Below are 23,839 nucleotides of genomic sequence, written 5' to 3' on the forward strand. Positions count from 1 at the left end.
TTCTCTCCCTGCCTTCAAATCCTTTTTTTTTAAAGTCATGTCTTGAACCAACACATTTAATTCCTTCTTCCCCAACACCTGCCTTTGGCCCAGCCCCCACCTGTTCTCTCCTCCCCTCACCTATTTGTTGATCCAAAATCTTTTCCAACTGTGAATCCTATGTGAGCGACGCAACTTAAAAAGTGTGAGTTTTTTTCAGTTGAAAAGAGAGGTCTTGGAATTGAAGTTGAGCACGTGTGCCTCTGCATATCTGATTCTGGCAAATGAAAAGGTTAACTCCTACGAGAGGTGCTGTGTAGTCACTGCCAATTAATGCTGCTGTATTTCTGCCAGCTCGACCGCAGTTAAATATTCAACTGTGGTTGAACGGTACACAACGTGAAAGCCCATTCTTTGTTTTTTAAAATCCCTCTTTGTGAAGAAATGAAAGAACCGAGGGTAAGAAAAATGATAATTAATGACACTGATATTGAAAAATTGGGCCCGACTCATTGGAGTATGGACAGAGGGACCATGGTTAGGATGAATTCATTATACACAAAGCAGATAAAAATTCCTCTGTTCCTTGTCGCAACATGTGAGATGGGAAAGGCTCGTGCTAATGGCTTCAGTGTGTCTCTGAGCCAGCAAGTTGGCTGGCAGTGGAATCACATCAATGTTATTATGCCCAAGCACAAGAAATTATATTGAGTTGCTCATTACTACATCACTACTGTGCCCAGTTGCACGCCATGTCCTACTGGGCGGAGCGAGGAACATTGCACAGTTACAGTTCAGGAATCTAGAATGTCTAAACACAGGGAAGTACAAATTGAAAAAGTGATTAAAGAAAAGCATAGTTTCTTGAATGTGCTACTTAAGAAGCGGTAGAGGAGGCTGTGGCAAGTTACTCCAGTGGACGGAGCTGAGGGTGCCTTGGGTGCTTTGTGTGGAGAGAGGACCCTCCTTTGTGTGGCTGTGGGTGAGGTTTTCTAGTCCCCCTCCCTTTCTGCTGAACCAATGTGGCTCAGTCCGAAGGGCGTGAAGTTGCTTAGTGAAGCTCAATCAACCTCTTAATGAGCCTGGAGAAGGAGACGGACGCTGGCATTTCTAGCAGCTGTTGTAAGTTGGTTGGAACATGGGGAAATCATGTATTTTCAGGGAGATGCTCAGCAACGGCGAGATGAGCGACCAATGTTGCTGTGAGTGATCCATCTATCAAATCACTCCTGAAATGTCCACTAAACTTCCCCACGTTCCCGACGAAGTGGGTCGTCACTATTACACTGAAAGGTAACTATTTTTGTTGCTAATGTTCAAACATTTTTTTACTCCTATTTGCATGCCATTATGTATATCTGTGGCTTTCTCAGTCAAAGTGTGCAGGAGAATATGCTCTGTTTTTCCTGTGCGGTTTGGCACAGAGCAACTGCAGTGACTGTCTTGATAATGGGAATTGATGCCTCATTCCTAGTGTGTCCAGCACTCCTTTCCCAATGTATGGAATAAGTTATGTGTGAGGCTTTACTCTGAGGGGATTCGTTTATCCAGTTTGACTGATCAGCCCCTCGCTCTGCCCTGCCAAGCAAGAACACAAACCTAGGCTGAAGGTCCTCTTTTTAATTGATGGAATGATCTGTGCAAAGATTCTTATTCCATAAGGATGATCAGCCAACAGCGCAGATATGTCATCAAACCTAAATCCAGCTCCACCACTGTAAAGCGCTCCAATGTGTGATCCTACATGAAGGGCGCTATATCAATGCATGTTGTTGTGGCTGAAATATGAATCAGAATATGAAATATAAATTATGAATCTTGTAGTTCTTAGAGCAGCGAAGGCCTGAAACTGGCTTCAATTATTAACCCTAATTTTTGAAAGACTAAAAATAATAATGGACATGAACTAATTAAATGGAGATAAAACCAGCAATCTTTTGCTCTGTGGAGCCACTAATAGTGGTTTAGCCAGCCTTGGAAAGGCTTAGAATGCCCTTCATTGATGCTTGTTTTGTATTTGTGTGCCACATATTGGGTAAGACTTCTAAATGGGATGTAATTGGATTCCATCCTCATTATGGGATTCATTAACTCACAATGTTTGCTCATGACTGATCTCTAATGAATCCTTCTCCTGTTTCCTTCCCTGCTTTTGTTTCTCCTGTAAGTTGGTTGGAAGCTCTGTTAGATCAAAGAAAACTGTCCCCATCGATTTTCAAATGCAAGCTCTCCCAACAACTTGCAATTATGTAGCACCCTTCACACTGGGTAGCGTCTCAGAGCTCTACCAGCATTATTTGCACAGTTCATGAGGTGTGTGGGCGGGGGTTGGGGAGTGAATATGTGGTGATTTCTAAAGGATTTCCCTAACATAGAAATTGGACGTGAACCATGCTGAGCTCTGCTCTGGCACAATCTACTTCGGGAATGGCATACCCACGGTGTGTGACGTGTGAGTCCACATGTTAAAACTGGTCGCGTAGTAGATGCCAAGAGGCTGAAACTCGCCTGCATGTGACCCAATCTTGTCACGCTCTTTTGTAACCATTCTGGAGTCCTGTAGCTGAGTGGTTAGAGCACTCGGCTCGCAAACGAGAGACCCGAGTTCAATTTCCGGCAGGGCGAAACATTGGGCAAGTTTCCTTAGTCCACACGCCTCTGATTACCTAGCAGTAAGTAGGAACCTGGTTGTTAATCGATTGGCGGATCACGTTTCTGGAGGTAATAATTCCTTCAAATAATAATAATAAATAAATAAATCGGTCACTCAATCCACGACTGTTTATGGGACACTGCTGTGCACAATTGGTTGCCTTGTTTCAATTCACTTTACAGTATATTCTGTGACGTGCTTTGAGAAGTCTTGGAGGTGTCATAAGGCGCTACATCAAATGCAAGGATTATTATTATTATCATCATCCCATCGCCCTTTGACATTCTTTTACTCCCTCCGGCAGCTGATATCAGAAGCGTCACGGATTTCTGACCCTTCAGAGGCAGGCAAGTACCAAGTTTTGCAACTGTTTCTATACACAGAGAAACTTGCTCTCGTTCTCTTTGAACTTCAAATATACATGGAATCTTTAATGAAGTTCATTTGATATTGATGTTCTATATGCCCAATGCACATTAGCACATTGATTTGGTTCTCAGCTATTGCACAAAATTAAAAGGATTCAATGGCCTGTTAGAGTAATAAAGTATTAATAATCCTTGCATTTGATGCTAAAGCCTTAAAACATCATCAAGACATCTCAAAGTGATTCAAAGGAGTTAACTGTAAACTGTAGTGACTGTGTATTTTAGGTAAACCCGGCATCCAATCTTTGCACCGCAGTGTCCCACAAACGGGCACTTTGCAGAATAGAATATCTATCCCTCCCGCACCCCAATAGTAGGGTAAATCCCTCCAGGGAGAGAGTAGTCATTCCATTCCAGACACAGAGAAATTTCCATGTGTAGGTGGAATATATCTGCAAAATTATCTAGTTTGGAGTCTTGTAAATGAGATGATGGGTTTCCATATGTTTCAAGACAAATAGCTGATCAAAACAAATTGTGTGAAGGGACTGTTGGTGTCTGCACTCGGTCGGTTAGCTTCATCCGCGCTGCCTCAACCTGGTATGTAGTGTGTTTGGCTGCCGTGAATGCAACTGGTCACCAGAGAAGCAGAGATTAAGTGGGAGGTGGTGCGGGGAATCGAGCCCTTGAGCATGTTAACAGCTATTTGGAACCAATTGCCCATAAAGGCCCAAACAATCCATAGAGTCATAGAAGAATCTTACAGAAGGAGGCTGTCATGCCTGTGCCAGCTCTTTGAAAGAGCTATCCAACTAGTCCCACTCTCCTGCTCTTACCCTACAGCCCTGCAAATTTTTCCTTTTTAAGTACCTATCCAATTCCCTTTCGAAGGCTACTATCGAGTCTACTTCCACCACTCTTTCAGGCAGTGCATTCCAGATGGTAACAATTCTCTGGGTAAAAAAATTCTGAAGGTTTTGTTTTGGTTGAAGGGAAATGTTCATCTCAGCTCTCCCGTGAGAGAGAAGTTGAGGAAATAACCCAACCATTGTTAGTTGTAGGAAGTGCATACAGAGATGTAATTACTCCCCCCCCCTCAAAACAAGTGGGCTTTGTATTTTCGAGATGAGCATTTTCATATTTAAAATGCTTTCAGCCATGACTAATATTTCTTGTGGGCGGATTAGGCTGCATACTGCGGTGCTTGCTGGAGCTGAGGTGTGTGAATGAAGTGATATGTATATAAATGTCACCAGGACTCATCCTTGAGAAGGCACTGAGTCCTTGTACAAGCATTGTCCTTGTACTCAGTGAGGATGTGGGTGGCTGCGTGAGCATGTTCAGCCTCTGTATGAGATCTACCCAGTGTGCTGCTCCCTCTTCCCCTTGCTCAGCGTCCAACCATGCCATCGGGCAGGGCTCTGAGGTACCATCCTGCGTGAAAGGTGCTATACACAATACAAAATGACATATAAACGGTGAATGTTGCCTGCTCGTGCGTGACTGACTGTAAGGGAAACCACAGCTGCGTAAGAGAAAGAAAATCAATTCACTGTTTTTAATGAGCATATTCATTTTTTTGTTACTGGAACCTACTTTGGCCATTGTGCGTTGCTGCCAGCTACCTTTCCTGATGGTGTCCACAACGTTGCTCATTAAGGTTGGAGTCCACTGTTGGGGTGGGAGGGGGAAGGGGGTGGTCAAAAGAAAGTGCTCATTCTCCTGGTTCTGGTCTTAGTGCGGGATCAAATTGATCATTGCACTGTGCAGTGCGAATGGCATTAATTCCATCTTCTCTCTTACTTCGGCTCTGCAATGGGGTGGCTTCCTTGCTGGCCTTTGTAAGTTCCAGAACCTACTGGAATGTACATTTTGCCCCAAAAATATACAATAATTTCACTTTACAGTATATCCTGAAGAGTTTTAAAACATCTCAACGCTGTGAGAAGGTGCTATTATCAAATGCAAGGATTATTACTATTACCTCTGTATTTCAATGGTAGGTCTTCAGGGCATAGATGGGAGCTCACCTACAGTTTAGGTTCAACAATGGAAATTTACAGCACTGAAGGAAGCCATTTGGCTCATTGAGCCTGCGCTGGCTCGCTAGAAGGGCTGCATTAAAAAGCAATGATGAGGGGGCCACAAAGGTGTTAACAGGCTGCGTGTTGGAAGAGAGAGGAAGACAAAGGGAGAGAGGAGTTTCAGGGGAAGCCCAAATGTGAGATTGTACGATGGAGGTTTCAGTTCTGTTGAACGAGCGTGAGCAGGGTGTAGAGGGTTGAGAAGAATAAACTTTTAGGAAAGCAATTTTTCATTTGTACTATTGATTAAAATCAAGTCAAACAAGAGATGTGCCAGGCAGTAAGAGAAACAGAGAGATTTGAGGTGAGTGACAGCCATTTTTATAGTTCTGTTTGTATAATATTTTGTTTTGTTTAGACATAAACTTTGGCACTCAAGATATCTTAATTTAGTGACTGAGTTTCACTCGCACACTCTCTCTCTTCCCAGCCCCTCTCTCGTCCATTGTTTGTCTCTCCCCCTTGCCCACACTCTCTCCTCCCATCTCTCCTCTCCGCCCCCCGCCCCCACTGATGATTACGAATGTTCTTGCTTTTACCTTTGGGGTGGGGTGTTGCATTGCTGAGGTCCCTTCTGCCTGCTCAGACGGGCGTTAAAGATCCCCATGACACGGTTCGAAAAAAGAAGGAAGTTTCTCCCTGCGCTCTGGATGACAATCCACTGGATAAAATTGGTCGTTCACTTCATGGCTGTTTGAAGAAAGTGGTTGTGCGCATATTGGCTGTTGCATTTGCGTACAAAATACTCGGTCACCGCTCCTCACACTAAATCCTGTGAAATATTTCGAGGTGTCTCGGAAACGTGTTAAGGCACTACATCAAACGCAAGGGTAGTTATTATTAGAATACATGAATATGCTGCCAGTTGTTGAAAGTAGGTCTGTGGTGGTTTAATGAAGTGAGAGGATGCCTCTGCTCCCTGCACACCCCCAGATTAATGATATCTGGCTCTTCCTGAGTATCACTGGAACAGGAGGAGATTATTCAGCCCATCAAGCTTGTCGCTTCAGTTACTCGATTAACAACTGCGCTCAACAACAAGAAAATGCTCTTTGGATAAATCCACACCGAGTGCATGCAACCCTTTTGTGTCGCTTCTTGAGGCTTATCGTAGCCACTTGACATACTGGATGGAAAATAATGAGTTTATTAATAAAATACTACTTATTTTGGTGCAGCCCTTTTCACATCTGGTGGACGTCTCAAAGCACTTGACAGGATTTTATTGTAAATCGCTGTGACTGTGTATTTCATAGCCAATTTTGGGTACAGGAATTTGACCCACAAACAACCACAAAGAGAGTGGTCAATTTTATCTGGGGTACTGTTGGCCAGGACACTGGATGCAACTCCCTTTTCTTCCAGGGCCATGGGATCTTTAATGTCCATCTAATCAGGCAGCTGGGACGTCGATTTTAATGTCTCATCCAAGTACAGTGGCCCCACTCTGGTACTGCACTAGGGTGTGAGTCTAGACGACCTGAGCTCAGAGGTTCAATGTGGTCTTGACCCCCCCACTACCTTCTGACCCAACATAAAAGTGCTGCCATCTGAGCCAGGCCCAGGCTCCCAATTGTGCTGTTCTTGTTAGAGTGTAATTTGCTGGCCAAGCTGAACAATCAATTGGTCTCTCATCAGCACCGTTGGAAAAAGAATGTAGTAAAGCACGAGGCAACATATCAGCTTGGCAGAGATTTACAGGCGTTATTGATTTGACCTTCGCGGGAGGTAGAAGCTGTAAATGGGCTTACAACGGAGAAAGTTAGCGTTGGTAAACCTTTTTTGTCATTACATTTTTGCTGGGTGTGATTGGAACTGTTCAGTGGTTTCGTGAATTGTGTGCCCGTGTGTGTGTGTGTGTGTGTGTGGGATGGGGGGTAGGAGAAGTCTTGGTCTGTGTGTTTGTCAGTGTTCAGCTGTCACACACACAAATGTACAGAGACACACGTGTGCGCACACACACACACACACAGAATGTGGTCTGTGTGTGTGTCTGTCTGTCTTTCTGAGATACACGCACACAACAAACAGAGATGGACAAAGACACACATGCTTGCGCAGGTGTGTGCACACACACACACACGCGTACATACGCAATCGTGCTGAACCACTGCATTTTTCCAATTGTTTTTTCTCACTCGCTGAACTGAACATTTTGACCAGAGGTGTCACATTCTGTACTTGCACAAAAACAAACATTACAAGTTAATATGGGAAATCTTGTGTGATGTAGAATTCTTCTCCTCTGACCAGACCGTCTCGCTGCCCGTCAGCAGGTCAGTCCCTGGCGTGGGCTGCGGTGAGCTGTGTTCCTCACCACACGGTCAGAAAGTGATGGTCAGTGGGGACTGCTCAGCGGAACATTGCCATTTCACTGGCGAAGGAGAATATTATTCAATTTGATCTTATTGTGGGTTTTCCAAAGAGGTTGTTATAACATAGTTTTACTGGAACTCACATAAATACGCGTCAGCGAGAAATCACGCCAACGTTAAATCTTGAGGTGGGGAAATTTCTTTTTTTTCTCTCCTGTTTACTCTCACCCTCTGCACTCTCTTCATTCTCGCCCTCTTCCTCTCTCTTCAGCCTCACCCTCCTCTTTGTTACTCTCACTCATCTCTTCCTCACTCTTGCTCTTCTCACCTTCTTCTTCAGACTCTTCCCGTGACAGCATTGAATACAGTGAGATGCAGTCCACATTGCTGGCCACCTCACCAAGTGTCATTCTTTACCAGTGAGGGTCTCTCAGTGTTCCTGGTCACCTCCAGTAGCTGAGGTATAATTATTGCCTTTACCAGTCACACAACGTGGAGAATGACGCCAGAGCCATGAAAAATGCCTTCAAATGTTGTCTGGATAGAATTTGTGCTTTGAAGAGTTGAGCCCTTTATTCTCACTAAATAAATTCCTCATTTTCCTCAAAATCTCAGGCTGTGTTATAATTACCAAGTGACCAGCCTGCTCAACTCCGATTAAACTCTGTCTTATTTGTTCCCTCGGTTTTGCTGTGTTTTCATGAATGAAGCCCCCATTGCAAATCCAGCGAGGCTGATTTATTGCATCGCGTTGCATCAAATGTGCCTTTCACAGTGTTAGTGTTGTGTTTTAGTGTCAACACTTGCATAAAATATTGCCTTGTGCTTCCTTCTGGTTCGAGTGAGAAATGGATTTCACAAGGTGTGTGTGTGTGAATGTGTGCGCATGCTGTATACATTTTTGTTGGGAAATTGCTTTGTGCTCTTTACTTCAGTGACTGACAGAAATAAACGGCAGCAAACAGTCTGTGCTGTGCTTGAACAGAACGCTGAGATGTAAGTGAGGGATGAGGCGGTGTGTCAGGCTTTAATTTATTTGAGGTGATCTGTCTCGGCACACAACATTGGAGCTATTGAGCGTTGGTGTCAGTTGATGGATTTAACCCTGTCTCTCTCTCGCACTGAAGCATTGCTTTATTATGCCTGACTCTGGCAGGCTGCTCAAGCAGCGATTTCCCATCACAGGGCAAAACACGATCTGCGTTTTGATCCAAACCTTGTCTTACCACAGTGGATACTGGGTTTCATAATAGTAATAAAAATCCTTTAATACAGCGCCTTATTACGTCTTCCAGATGTCTCAACGCGCTTCACCAAATATTATTGTAAAGTGAATTGACTGTATATTTTGTGGACGAAACGCCGCAGCGAATTGCACACAGCAGTGTCCCATAAACAGTCGTGGATTGAATGACCAAATTTTTTTTTGAGGGATCATTAAACCTGGAAAAGTGATCCACTAACAACTGGGTTCCTACTTACTGCTGAATAAACAGAGGCGTGTGCAGTAAGGAAACTTGCCTAAGGTTTTGTCTTGCTCGGGATTCAAACACAGGTCCTCTCGCTTGCGAGGCGACGCTAACCACTGCGCTAATGACAATCTATATATTCATTATAGCGTCTTTCATGTCAGGTGAATGTCTCAAAGCGCTTCACAGGATTTACTGTATAGTATAGTGACTATTGTGGGCGAATGGTCTTGAAAGCTGAGACAAGGTGGAATTTCAGGAGCACTGGGTACCTTTTCCCGAGAAAGATGATTAACAAAAAAAATTTGCATTGCTCTTCCTGCTTTCCTGGTTGACATCAGGGAACTTAGAATCGACTGGCGATTACACCTGAGACATTCCTGTTCTGTACTTATGGTCCAACTAACTCACTGGATAAACATGCTGAACACAACTGTAATTGTTGAGCATAAATCTAGCAAGCTGTACAAAGTCTCGCCCCAAAAGACAGTTGACTGTTAAGTAGAGCTGTCCACACCAGCACAAGAAATTTGTCCGCTTTGTGGGTTTCGCTCTCCAGAGCTGATGTTAGCAACTAGACAGAGCGGCACAGAGAGCCGTCCACGAGAGCCTGAACATTCCTGTTAATCGAGTGGTGACCAGATAGCCTGGTGCTGGTGTGATTCACAGTAACTAGAGTCCCGGCAGTCCCTATTTGACCTGCGTGTCAGCTGCCATTGCTTGTAACGTGCATGCTCGCATTATTGCATACGCAAGCGAATAATAAGAGCTGCATTGCTGTGAGCGGGTGCAAACCCCCACCCCACCAATCACACCTGGAGATGCTGAAATTCCGGGCGGACGGCAAGAAAGCGTGCGGGCAGAGAATGTGTTTGGCGGAGAGGTACGGTGACTGACATTTTTAGAGCTGGTGATTATTTAATGTGTGTGTGTATGTGTGTATATACAGCAGTGAATAGGATTTATTGATCTGGAGCGTGGGAAAAGCAGTGAGCTTTGCAGATCTGCAGCTGAGTCTCCTCCAATCTTTCTTCTGGCAGCTGAGAACCAAATCTGCAGCGAGTTAACCCTTGCTGAGCTGCGCGAGATACGTTTGAAAGAGGTTTTGAGGGGGGAAACAAAGGGCGAGGTGCTTTATTGCTGCTGTTCAGACACTGACAACGAAATGACATAATCATCTAGAGTGATACAACATACAAAATGGACCATTTGGGCCAATTGGCCCATACTGATGTTTATACACTACATGAGCCCTCACCCTTCCTAGTCCCCTCTCCTACATGCCTCTACGATAAGATGAACTTTTTTAAGAGAGAGGGGTTGTTGAAGATTCCGCGACACTATTTGGAAAAAGAAGATAGTTTCTCCCAGTGCTCTGGTCAGATAAAATTAGTCATTCATCTTTCCATGGCTGTTTGTGTGACATTGCAGTGCGCAATTTGGCTGCCAGGCTTGTCCACAAAATACGCAGTCCCACTGGAACCTTCTACTTAAAGCTCCCAGAACCAAAGGACACGAAAGCCAATTATAATTGCCTCCATCACCAGCACTCGAACTGAGCTCATCTTCTCAGTGCTATGGATACACTGCCCACTTATTTGATTTTATGTGTCACGCACTAAAGTGGCTTCAGTGAGGAGTTCAGGAATCTTGTACCTCGTAGCCTGTTCTGCTCCCAACTATTAACGTTGTAAAGAAAGGACCTTTGGGCCTAATTTACGATATTTCTTACCTGGATCCTTTGATAAGAAACCTGAATGGTGCACACCACAATTAATATCATTAATAATCCTTGTTAAGAGATTCCATTATGCAATGCCACAATTTAAATAAATAAATTAACAATTTAGTCTCTCAATCCACGACTGTTTGTGGCACACTGCTGTGCGCAGTTGGCTGCTGCGTTTCGCTCACAAATATACAGTCAATTCACTTTACAGTATATTCTGTGAAGCGCTTTGAGACGTCCAGAAGATGTGAAAAGCTCTATATCAAATGCAAGGATTATTCTTATTCTACTATAATTTAGAGTCTGTTGTATACGGTAATTGTACTGAGCCACGTTATTTCCAAAGTGAAGATGCCTTTGGTACTCTGCAGATTGGTTTACAGCCTGCTACAGTATTGAGTGAGCAGTAATCCTGGATTGTTTTGTGGGCCCTTTCTGCCCGGGTTTGCCTTGTTCTGTAACATGCAGATGAAGCCACTCGGGCTAGGGTTATAAATACAGGTCCTGAATGCGATGACCTTTTCGAGGTGGAGGAATCTTAATCCGGTTATCTGTATGTTTGATGGATAACATGTGTTAAAAGCGCAGGGAATGTGGGATTTATTTCACAAATCAACATGAATGATTTTGAGTAAAGGGACTGAATATATTTCAGGACTGGAAAAACGTCACTGACGAGTTTCACTTTTACAGCTCCTTTCAAAGCAAGATGAACGTCTCAAAGCGCTTCGCAAAGGCAATGCTGAGGGTAGAGGAAAATGGAGTTTGAGAGTGTTGAACAAAAGGCACGCTCAAAGAGTTGTGTTTAATAATAATAATCCTTGTATTTCATGTAGCACCTTATCCCGTCATCGAGACGTGTCAAAGCGCTTTAAAGTGGAGGTACTGTGATTAAAATCGAGGTCTCGTCTGCCTGTTCAGGTAGTTGTTAAAGATCCATTGACACAATTTGGAAAGAGAAGGGAGTTTCTTCTGGTGTCCTGGTCAACAGTCTCCAAAATAAAATTTGTCGCTCACTTTGTGCCGTTTGTGGGACACTGTTGTGCACAAATTGGCTGCCGAGTTTGCCTGCAAAATTCACAGTTCAAATGCTTCACAGAAAACTGAAGGGTTTAAAGATGTTTTGACTCAATCGGTGCTATATCGAATGCAAGGATTATTATTATTTTCATTATATTTTGCTTTCCAAATGGAAATAACCAGACGTCAAAAGAATGTGCAGAGGGGAAGGTGGGGACCGTGATGTTCTCCAGAGCTGGTGCTGCATATTTCTCGGAAGCCTGTGATGTTCTTGATATGATTTTTATGATTCTCAAGCTGTCTGCCCACCGATAGGGAGATGACTGAAGTCTTTGAAAATGATGAGAGGCGTGGAATGAGTGTATCTATGGAGGCTATTTTGATTTATTCTGTGAGCAGTGAATACAGGATTGCTTCATGTCCTCCCAAATGATCCGCCCACTATCGGTGGGCAAGCTTTCAGCCATTCTGCCCCGCTCTCCAGAACTCCATCCTGAAGTTCCTGCACCTTGCCCCTCCCCTCTTTTCCCTTTAAAGCCCACGTAAACTTGTCTTTTCAACACTGCTTTCAATGACCTTTCCCTCTCTTGCCATGCTCCTCAACTGAAAGCCTCATTATAGTTGTAAATTGCTAAATTAATATTCATATTACTAGTATTAATCTAAATTAATATATCTACAGCAACTATAACTTCAGAGAACAGAAGATGGATGGTGGACTAATATCTATTTCTCACCCACAAAACTAACATTTAAAAGCAAAGTTGCCTTTGTTGACTTTTGCAAAGATTTTCCGACGTCTTTGCAAAAGCGTTTGCGTTATGTAAGCGGAACCTGCGAGGTGGAAAATAGTTGGAAAGAAAATGAGACGGGGATTGGAGGAGGTGAGGACGTGAATCAGTACGTTAGATAGGTTGTCTGAGCTGGTCAGTTTTCAAGTGCAATTTGGACAGTAAAATAATAGGAATAATAATCTTTGCTTTTGATGAAGTGGCTATAATGTTGAAATGTCTGAAAGCACTTTAGAGTAATTACTGTAAGTGTAGTGAATGACTAATTTTATCTGGGTGGATTGTTGGCCAGGACACTGGGAGAAACTTGTTTCGCTTTTCGAATCATGCCAGTGGGAGCTTTAACCTGATCAGTCAGAAGGGACCTCGGTTTAACATCTCATCCAAAGGATGGCGCCTCTGACAATGAGCCGAACTGAAAGAAATGTGTTCAATGGTCGGGCGTTAAGAAAGGAAATGCTCCCTTGTGTGCAGTGGGATATTTATTAACCGCACACTTATAATGTTACAGATTTTCTTATCGCAATCTCAGTGATTGTTGCCTTTTTCAGCGCCTTGGGACGTCCTCCTGACGTGAAAGGCGCTTTATAAATGGAATCTTGTTGTTGTTGTTGTTTTTCTTTTGCCATCCCTAATCAATAGACGCCTTGGCTCAAATTGAATGCAGCCAGGTGTCAAAAGGAAGGGAGGGTAATATATGATCTGGGAGCTGGCACCAGCGCTGTGTCGCAAGGGGCTGGCAAATTCTACATCCCTCCGTGAAGAGTGGGGAAATATTGACATGTCATGCATCTTTGCAAAGTAATGAATTCCGCGCCTGAGCGTTTGCATCAACAAAGTGGGGGGAGTGCACGATTCATATTGTGGGGGGAGGTAGGGGGATATCCATGAAGAAGCTTTAATTGTGGGCTAATTCTCTTGTGTATCTGTCTTATCGCAGTCATAATCGACGGACTACATCCTTCAGGCATCCAGTGACTGGAGAGATTTCCCAAGAAAACGCTGAATTCATCTTGAACGAACAGTAAGTAACACGGTGGCTTTTCGAACATTGCAGCCAGAAGCACAGGATGGCTCTTTCAATGCATAACATTACAGTCGCCTCTCACGACTGCTCAATAAGTTGCCCATTGCTTGGCCTGTAATTGGGGCTGTTTGGTTGTGATTCAATCATCACCTCTCCCTTTTGCTGTCTGTTAGTCTTGAGCTGCTGTGTGAGTAAGCAATGGCTTGAGATTGGTACATCGGCGCCCATGTAAAACAAGCCTCCTTGAAGCACTTTAATAATAATAATCCTCGCATTTGATATAGCGGCTTATCACATCTTCGAGACGTCTCAAAGTGCTTCACCGAATCTACTGTAAAGTGAATTGACTGTATATTTGGTGGGTGAAATATTCAGTAAATTATAATTGTAATATATAATATTACAATAATAGTTCTTTTAATTAAAATATACTTTACACTCCGTTCTGAGTGGAGAATGAAGTTACTGTTGTAGAGGCAAACGCAGCAGCTCATTTTCACCCAGCAATGTCCTACAGACAGTAATGTCCTGAAGCAGCCGATTCCTTTGATTGTTATTTGTCTGATGCGGGATAGCGGGAGAATTAAATTTGGATGAGAGAGGAGAGAATAAGCCAAGATAAACAGGAGAAAAGCTCCATGGCTCTTTCAAATAGAGGCAGGGGGTGGGTTTTTGACTCCCATCTTAGTTCGTTGGGTGCTTTGCAGCTTTGAGAAGGTTATAGTCACGGTGTGAAGTGTTGAGCGATGGAAAGTTTGCAATGCGAGCACTTGCTATCAGAATGGATGGGACGTTAAACAAAGGGATGGCTTCGACTGAGGCATCAATCCACCGCACCCCACAGCTAATTGTATTTTTGATTGTATTCAAATGTTTATTTTGTTGGCCAACCAAAAAGGATGGCCATCACTGGTCTAGGCTAATACTCCAGTGCGTCATTGGGTTGAGCACTGCTTTTTGGTGAGAAGCTAAACCCAGGCCCTGTCCGCTGTTCCTCAGGTGGATATTAAAGATAACATGAAACAACTGGAAATTGGTTTTCTGATGTCCTGGCCTGCAAAGCTTTTCCTGATAAATTAGTAGTCAGTCCGTGGCATTTAGTGGGACCTCGCTGTGTGCAAATTGCTTGATGGACTAACCACGATGACAGTTTTACCCCATCAGCTAATTTCTCAGGATTGCGGAAAATAAACAGGCAGATGTTAGGACCCAGAAGATACATATGAACTGCACCCAAATTGGCAGCAAGGCTCACTTGATTGATTCCAATGCCAAGCCTCAGAAATTGAGTTTGCTCTGTCAAGTCAACGGTAAAGAAAGGAAATGAATCACATGCAGGGATTGCTTCACCTTCCATCCCTTTATCAGCTGCACGTTGCAGGGTTTTATTTTTAAAAATGCTCTTCCTATTTCAAAAAGGAACAAACCTCGCTCTCCGCTCACCTTTGCTTACCTACTTGTTGGCTGCGGACGGTGGTTGGGTTAATTGCCTGATCTCCCCAGAGAGCGTGTCGTGTCGTCGTTAACTGCACTGCACCACGTGGAAGAGCCAGTCTCTGTGTGAGCAGCGTGTGTCACGCCAGCATTTGTTTGCTGAAATGCCTACGAGACACCTGCATCTCTTTCAAACAAAAGCCCTCTTTTTTTTTTCCTTTTGCCCCCTCTCCCCCTGCTCACGCTGGTCATTCCGCTTAAGCGGAGGAGGTGGGGAGGGGGTTGGTGGGAGTGGTGTCCTGTTTGCCAGACTCTGCCACTGATGTTCCACGAGAAATAGTGTGATTGAATTGTCCTTCCCACTTTAATACCTCTTTCTCTCTCTCTCTCTCTCTCTCTCTCCCTCTCTCCCCGAAGCAAAGCGATTAAAAGCTCACCTTCCCACCTCTCCTTGAGAGCTGGTGAAGATCAGCCGAAATGCCAGAGCTTCACGCCGGCTTCCACTGAGGCGTCAATTCACCGCACTCCACAGCTAATCGTATTTTTCGTTGTATTTGAACGCTTCTACCCCCTCCTCCCTTTGTGGATACAGCTTCGTCCTATCTTAATCCTGCCTCCAGCTTTTCAGTTTCCTTTTTACATTTCAATTATTCTGTGGCAGCTGCAATAAAATCCAATATCCAGTTAGCCCAACAACTGTGCTTCGCTGCTCCTTCGTGTGCTCAGCCGAGAGAGCACAGAAGTGCGACCACTCCACCGACTTAAGTTAAGGCTGGACACGAGGAACAATTGTTGAAGCAATTTCAGAAGCTGTCTGTGAAGGAACAGAGAAAATCAGAGACAGGAGAAAGGCAGTAAGATCATCGAGCCCCCTCCACCACAGACCATTTCACCTGAGTCCCATATCCCATAATATCCTCACCCCACAAGTGTCTATCCGGCACCCCCTTAAACCCCTCAACTGATTCCTTGTCTCTGGCTTTCTGCGGCCTGCACGTACCAGATTCTTATCTCTCTGAAGAGATTCTGCCTTGTTTCGGTCTGAACCTGTTTTGTGCTTATTTTAAGGTTGGTTCTTCCTGTAACAGGCTGCTGGGTTGGTCCAGGTCTGATCCAGGAGCCAGCCATTGTTGCATTCTAGGCGGAAACACTCCAATGCAGTGCTGTGGAGAGCACTGAATTGTCCAGAGCGGGGTGCTTCAGATTAGACATTAAACAAGGTCCTGTATACCTGTTCAGGTGGACATTAAAGATCCTATGACACTGCTCGAAAAGAGAAGAGAGTTTGTCTCAGTATCCTGGCCAACAATCCCAACAAATAAAATGGGCCATTCATGTCACTGGCTGTTTGTGAGACGTTGCTGTGTTTGAAATCAGCTGCCACGTTCACCTGTTAGTGCCGTCACTAAATTTCAGTAAAATTCTCTGAAGAGGTTTGAGACAGCGCCTTGGGACGTCCTCCTGACGTGAAAGGCGCTCTATAAATGGAATCTTGTTGTTGTTGTTGAGACCTCTCGAGCACGTGATAAGATAATAATAATAATAATAATAATCCTTGCATTTGATATAGCGCTTTTCACGTCGGGAGGACGTCCCAAAGCGCTTCACAGAATATACTGTAAAGTGAGTTGACTGTATATTTGTGGGCGAACGCGGCAGCCAATTGCGCACAGCAATGTCCCACAAACAGTCATAGATTGAAAATGACCAATTTAATTATTGTTTTTGGTTTTGGAGGGATTATTATTAGGCGTGTGGAGTAAGGAAACTTGCCCAAGGTTTCGCCCTCTGCCTGGAATTGAACTCAGGTCTCTCGCTTGCAAAGCGAGTGCTCTAACTACTGAGCTACAGGACTCCACGATGTTCTCAAATGCAAGGAATCCAATTTTATATTTTTTCTTAGATTGAATGAATGCATGAGTGAAAAGAAAATTTCTATTTTCAATGTTAAAAGATCCGTGGAGTCCTGTACCACATTGGTTAGCTCGCTCGCCTCACAAGTGAGAGGACCTAGCTTCAATTTCCAGGCAGGGCTAAATGTTAGGCAGGTTTCCTTACTCCACCCGCCGCTGCTTACCTGGTGGTAAGTAGGAACCTGGTTGTTTGTTGATTGGCAGATTGTTTTCTGGGTTAATAAACCCTCAAAAAAAACATTGGTCACTGAATCCCACGACTGTTCATGGGACACGGCTGTGCGCAACTGGCTGCCGCATTTCGCCTGCAGATACACAGTCAATCCACTTTACAATATATTTTGTGAAACGCTTTGAGACATCCCAATGATTTGATAAGGCGTTCTGTCAAATGAAAGATTATTATAAGATGCAGGTTATTTTTTGTTAATGTGGACCCAGTTTCTATTCTGAGCTCTACATAACGTTCGACAGCAGCTACATTGCAGAACCTGTGTTCAGCAGCTACTGCAGCTGCTTGTGCCAGTAATGGAGCTCTGGAGACCCAGGCATGTGCTGTGTCTCATCCCATTCATTCAGTTACTATGGTAGCACTGGATGAGATATATGAGCACCTGGGACGGAGTGACTGAAACTTAGGCAAACGGCAAGCACTGTGCGTATCAGAGAGCAGCAGCTTATGGTCGTGTTCAGCACCTGAAAGGCACCGTTCTTGCCGTGAGTACAAGGAATGAGCAGGTCGAACGTTGTGTTGGCTTGATTCTGTCCGTCTCGAATGCAGCGTAAGCCTGTGAGTGTGGGTCTGTGAGAGTCTGCGTGTGCCTCTGTCTACGGCCTCCTCTTTTCACTTAATCTTTTATATGTTATGGCTTTTTTAAAAAAAAATGACGTGTGAAACATTTTAAACGGTACAAATTGAAGGCAAGTGTGCCCGATTGTGCAGAAGGCAGTACATGTGTGCTGGGTTGTGCAGTATCAGTGCGAGGCGCAGATCTGTGATAAGGCTGGTCTCATGGTTTGATGAGTTTGGAGCAGAGACGAAGCTGGCAGCTGCTGGGAGTCGGGCTGTGCTTTAATAATAATAATGAATAATAATCCTTGCATTTGATATAGCATCTTATCACGTTGTTAAGGTGGCTCAAAGCATTTCACAGGATGTACTGTAAAGTGGATTAACTGTATTTTGTGAGCGAAACGCAAGAGGCAGTTGCACACAGCAATGTCCCACAGACAACCATGGAGTGAGTGATCAATTTTATTTCGGGGATTGTTGGCCAGGACTTCAGGAGAAATTCCCTTATTGCAGATATTGAACCTCCACTTACATATCCCAACAACGCTACATTTATACAGCGCTTTCAAATTGGGAGGAGACAGCTCAAAGCGCTTCACAGGATCAGCTGGGAGCCCAAGCTAGGTGTGGGTGAACTAAGGTGGTGGTGGGGGAGGTTGCTGGGCGTTAGAGTTACCAAAAGGTCTTGAGACTGACATTAAAGAGGGGAGTCAGAAGGACTCTGGGATAGTTAGTGAAGGGATGGCAAAATGGCTGAAAGATAGCCTACCAATGGTAGGACGGATAGGGTGGGGTGCATAAAGCAGGCTGGTGCTTGCTGAAGGGAGAGAGAGCTGTGTCAGTAGAGTTGCTGGAGGTCGCAGAGAGTAAGTAAAGTGGGGAGAGGCTCTGCAGGGATCTGAAGACGAGGACCTTAAATTCGATCCGCTGAGGGATGCCGAGCGAGGATGGGAGTGATTAGCTGGTGCGGGAGAGGATATTAAGCCAAAGAGCTGATGCTCATGCTGCACAGTCCCACTCGTGTGTGGCTGCTAAATGTACTCCTGGGAGGGTAAATGGTTTTTCGTGCTGTGGTTAAGGTAACAGAGATTAAACTTATTAAATCAGGCCAAAAAAAAACCTCTTAGGTTTTTCCAGAACCTACAGTGCGAGAGTTGAGACAGTGTAACTGGCATTGAGGGATTAGAAGAATAATAACAGTTTCAATAACAGTGCAATAACAGTTATATCATGACTTTCACCTAAAAGAGAACGTCTCAAAGCAAACGAGGAAATGCGTCAAATGACATCACCCTCTCCCCCACTTCCGTGCTGTAATTCCTAGGATTTGCTTGGTTATTTGTCAGTCGTAATTTCAAGGCTATTATCTCAGTTCGTCTCTTCCTGTGGCTAAGACCTTGTTGATCTAATAACATCAGGACGGAGGAGTATTGACGTATAAGAGCAGTTATGATGCATTTCATCTGCTTGTCAATCTGTTGAACCTGCTCCTGCAAAGGGCAAACCAGAAGTAGCCCAAGTCAGTCAGCCTGGATTTGATGTCTCCTGAGGATTTCTGTTGAACAGAGTAGATATTTTTGGGGTGGGGGAAGGATTGGCTCCAGATTTTCAATTCTTTCTTTAACCGTGTTTCCTGCAACCTCCCCGTCTCGCTTCGAAAAGCAGACAAATGTTCAGGGTGAAATTGATTGCATTTCATTTTTCAGACTACACCAGATTTTAGAACCCTGGCTAAACATACTTGAACACAGCTTGCACCATCCACCATTAACTAAGCCCCATGTCAGGACTCTGATTGTACAGTCTAATGTGCAGTGCTGGGGTCGTTCTGCATTGTCAGTGATGCCGTCCTTCGGGACAAGATGTTAAACCGAGGCCTTGTCTGCCTTTTCAGGTTGACGTTAAAGATCCTATGTCACAATTCTAAAAGAGCAGGGAGCTTCTCACAGTGTCCTGGCCGACAATCCCCCAAATAAAAAGATTATCCATTCACTTCATGGGTGTCTGTGGGACGTTGCTGTGTGCAAATTAACTTCTGCATTTACCTACAAAATACACAGTTGCTACACTTCACAGTATATCCTTTCCACGTGAAAGGACTGTACCAAATGCAAGGATTATTATTAAAGACCCATTCATTTTATGCTATGCTTCCGGTCGTTTGCAGGTTCGATTGATTAAAATCTCTTCTGGTGTCTGAATTTGGAGCCTTGGAGCAGTAATGTTGTATTATGACAGAGGTCTTTAAAATGATTAGAGTTTTGATAGAGGCAACAGAGGGAAATTGGGTAAGATGTTAAAATTGAGGTCCTCTCTCCCTGTTCAGGTGGACGTTAAAGATCCCATGTTCGAAGAGAGAAATGAGTTTCTCTCAGTTACCTCTCGGTCAAATGCAATGATTAAGCAATCCCCCGAATGAAATTGGTCATTCTCTTCATGGCTGTTTGTGGGATAATGCTATGTGCAAAATGGTGGTCATGTATGTGAACCCAGGATTGAAATACTTTATTTGTGATTGGATTTGTGTAGAAATCTACTATTATAATTTTACTGTAATTGTTCAACATATTGACTCACATCAACTGATTTTGGCAAATAAGAATTGATCTGCTACGAAATGGTTTGATGTACAAAGCATTTTACTTGTGCGATAATTTAACATGAAAATTGATTTTCCGATTGAGCTGCACATTAAGTGACCTTGAGGCAACTCGGCAATCCTCCCCGATGGGTTTGAGTGTCATAGAACAACAACAAATTGCATTTGTATCGCAACTTTCCTGTCAGGAGGACGTCCCAAGGTGCTGGCATGTGTGGCGTAACAAAATATAAAGCAGCACTGCCGGGGCACTGGGAAGCAGCCACAGTACAGACCATCCTCTATTGTTTGAGCCAAGCTGGTTTCATGGTCAAAGACTTCAGAATTGGCTCCTCAGGATCTCAAACTGACTGCCACGCTCCCTAGCATGAACTGCATCTCTGACACAGGCAGAAGAGCCAAGGGAAATTGATGCGCTTCCCGTTGACATTGGGATGAGCAGGAGTGGGCAATCTTATCAGGACTCCCATACCTGGTTAGAAATTAACATGGAGCAATGTGATGTGTGTTGCTTTGGTGCTGACATTATGCAGCCTGCCCTGAGATTTTTCTTGTGGGTTTATTGCATCCTCTGTTTCTGTCGCTTCTGTCTACTAAGTGTATCAGTAATGAAGACGAGTAGGTGTGGCGGGCAGCACTAAGTGGTAGCAGCTCTGAATGTGGTCATGGTGAAGTATTATGGCCCTGTTTGATTTGTCAATGCTTGTGGTTAGGGAAAATCTCCCTATCAAAATCGGTTTTAAATGTCATGGAACTGGACTGTTCAATGCTATAAAACAATATGTGTAGTTTGTGGGTGAATCATGTCAGCGAATTGCCTACCCCAGTGTCCCACAACACTGGATTGAGTGACCAAATTATTATTCTTACTACTATTATTAATTTGATGTGTGTCCTCGCTGAGATAGGGTAGGACTGAGATGCTGTGGTTTTTGAACATTGCGGTTATCAAGAGGCTTGGAGGCACCAGTTCTCCCAGCTGCCGCTGATTATGTTTAGCTGCTGACAAGAGATGCATTTTGCTTCATCGATCCAAGTGCTTGGGGGTAACAATAAGAGTTTGTTCACATAATTAGTCTCTAGTAGACACTTCACGTGCACGTACTCAGAGGGCATCAATTCAGAAGTTCTAGTTACGTCTCAAAACATTGCCCGCACATGCTTCCCGTCAACCTGTTTACTTCTGTTTTAATAAGTTGCTTGATTAAAGTGCCGTTTTGTCTCTTCAAGCAGAGGCCAATGGCTTGAGTTTTCAACTAATCCCTGTGCTTGGCACAGCTCCTGCAGTGGTGAAGGGCCTGAAAGTGAGGTGTCGGCCTGACTCAGTCAATAAACACAAGTTCTCCAGGGTACAAACCCCCTTCCCGCACTGCCTGCTTCTCCAGACTATAGCGGCCCATCCTCGAGCAGCCCGGCATTTCACGCGAGCGGAAACCCAAGAGTAATTGAGTTGTCTCACTTTCTAGGCCAAATATCCGCATGTCTAAGCAACAGGCAGATCAAAGGCCGTCCAGTATGGTCAGCGAGTCGTCCACAGCAGTGACCTTGTCCACGATGGACACTGCACCAGGTTCAAAGGTAAGGTTTCTCATCTTATTTCTTTGTGGTGTATAAAAGCTACTGCAAGTTCACCTCCCTTGTTGTAATTCAGTGATTTAAGTGTCAACTTGGCTGGGTTCGTAGCTCTCTTGTCTGTAGGTTCAAGGACCCCCTGTCAGATCTTTGAGCTCCAATTCTAGGCTGTCATCCATGTGTCACTTTGGGAGGGGGAGGGGGGGCGGTGGGTGGCTGCTGTGCTGTATTGTCGAAGGTCTGCTCTACCTGTTCAGGTGGATGTTAGAGATTGTGTGACATTGTTCTCAACGAGAAGGCAGTTTCTGCTGATTTCCTGGCACACACTCCTTCTGATAAATTCATCACCCACGTCATGGCTGTGTGTTGAGCATAAATTGACTGCCTTGTTTACCGACTAAATATATAGTCACTACACTCTGCAGAAATCTGAAGTGCTTTCAGAAGCTTCAGTATTATAAACGTCTTTTCACACATGCAGGGTCTCTGAGTTTTGCTTCGTTGTTGTATAACCTCATTGTAGTATCGTATTCAGGTGCTGAATATTTTGGCCTTTGTAAGCAGCATGCTGATCTGAAGGGCTCATCATGTAGAACACAGGGTGTGGGTTTAGCAACATGGCATGTGGTACTGCGTTCATCTTCTGAGTCCCTTTCAGGGAAGGAAAGGTGGGGAGGTTAGCCGTCTCTCCATAGGGAGAGCTAAACTCAGAGCAGGACATCCTAGCCCACCCTTGGGCTCCTTCCAAACAGCCCGACCAAGCCTATAACACCGAACACCAGAATCGCGCCAAAGGCCTGAAATCTCTCACGCTCTCGTCATGAGGTCCATTGTCTTACAATTTTTGAATCATGCTTGGAAAATACTTAATTCAGAAGCGGGTTTTCCGGAGTTTATATGAAATTGTTTTGCCTTTCAAGAAAACAGGTACAACTTCCTAACTATTCCTTGCAACACAAATTCCCAATGCTTGGCGCCTCCCTGCTTTGTTTGCTTCCACACTGTTCCGAAGGTGATTATATCCTTCCTGTAATTAATTGACTAGAACTACACAGAGTGCTTCTAATTGGGATCTGTCCATTGCCATATAGAACAGATTTGGGGGGAGGGAAAGAATAGTGACAGAGTTTCTGCTAGGAAATTTTATGAAGACTAACTAAAGGGGAAGAAAGGATGAGTGCAACCAATAACTAATCATATGATGAGATTGGAATTTGATCACAATTTGGCTTCTGACCATATGATAGAGTAATAACATAAATTATAATGATGTTGGCTAGATTCAACACTAAAGTGAATCTAGCCATACCTTTCCTGCTTAAAGAAAGATAGTGTAGAGCTCCCGACGTGAAAGATGCTATTTGAATGTAATTTGTTGTTGTTGTTGATCTTCCATGAGATTTGGGATGACATGGTAAAGGGTGAGAATTGCAATCCAAACATAGCAGACAGTATAACCCAACGCAGGGTCTAACCAGCCATGGTCCCTTGTTGCAGTGGTAAAGGAATGGACATGACCTGATGGCCAAGGTCAGAGATGTGGATCTTGGTGGCCTGATCTCTTTCTTCTGCTCCAAGAAACTCTGGAATCTGAGCTCATCCGTGATCGTTCTTCACGGTTTAGTTTAGGAGCGAGGGAGGGAGAGCTTTTGTAATGGCAGCATTTACGTTGCAATTTTAGAGGCTTGAAATATGTTGTGAGGTGACGTCAGGGACACTTTCTGTACGTAACGCGCACAAGGACCCAGAAATTGGCCATTTTTTAGCTCGAGGTAGCTAGTCAGCACCAGAAAGCGTCATCAACAATAACAAATACTGCAATTTATACATTGATCTTCATGTCTCTCTTTTTCTGATTCCGCTGTGTATGCCTCTCACTCTAGTGTATGTGTGTGTGTTTCTTTCTCTTCACCCCCTCTCTCTCTCTCTTCCCCTCTCTGATTTTGGCTGTGTGTGTGTTGACATTTCTCTCTCTCCCTCTCTCTCTCTCTCTCTCTCTCTCTCTGTGACTCCTGCGTGTGTCTCCATAACATTGATCAAGCTACTCTGCAGCAACTATAAATCCCAGTGGCAGTAATTTAGTACTGAGCAGA

The 23,839-nt window shown here is 44.2% G+C and overlaps 1 protein-coding gene across 4 annotated transcripts in view; it reads left to right on the plus strand.

Annotated features, from left to right (window-relative positions):
* The window catches only part of plekha7b (pleckstrin homology domain containing, family A member 7b), a 151,425-nt gene that overhangs the window by 75,952 nt on the left and 51,634 nt on the right, over positions 1-23,839 (plus strand). For all 4 annotated transcript variants that reach the window (XR_006085546.1, XM_042341311.1, XM_042341313.1 and 1 more), the window contains exons 4-5: positions 13,349-13,432; positions 21,641-21,752. Coding sequence is in view for 3 of the 4 variants with exons in the window: in XM_042341311.1 (XP_042197245.1) it covers positions 13,349-13,432; positions 21,641-21,752 (196 nt within the window). In the remaining variant the exon portion in view is untranslated. The remainder of the gene's footprint in view (positions 1-13,348; positions 13,433-21,640; positions 21,753-23,839) is intronic.

Source organism: Callorhinchus milii, unplaced genomic scaffold, assembly GCF_018977255.1.
Source record: "Callorhinchus milii isolate IMCB2004 unplaced genomic scaffold, IMCB_Cmil_1.0 Scaffold17, whole genome shotgun sequence".
Classification (NCBI taxonomy): domain Eukaryota; kingdom Metazoa; phylum Chordata; class Chondrichthyes; order Chimaeriformes; family Callorhinchidae; genus Callorhinchus; species Callorhinchus milii.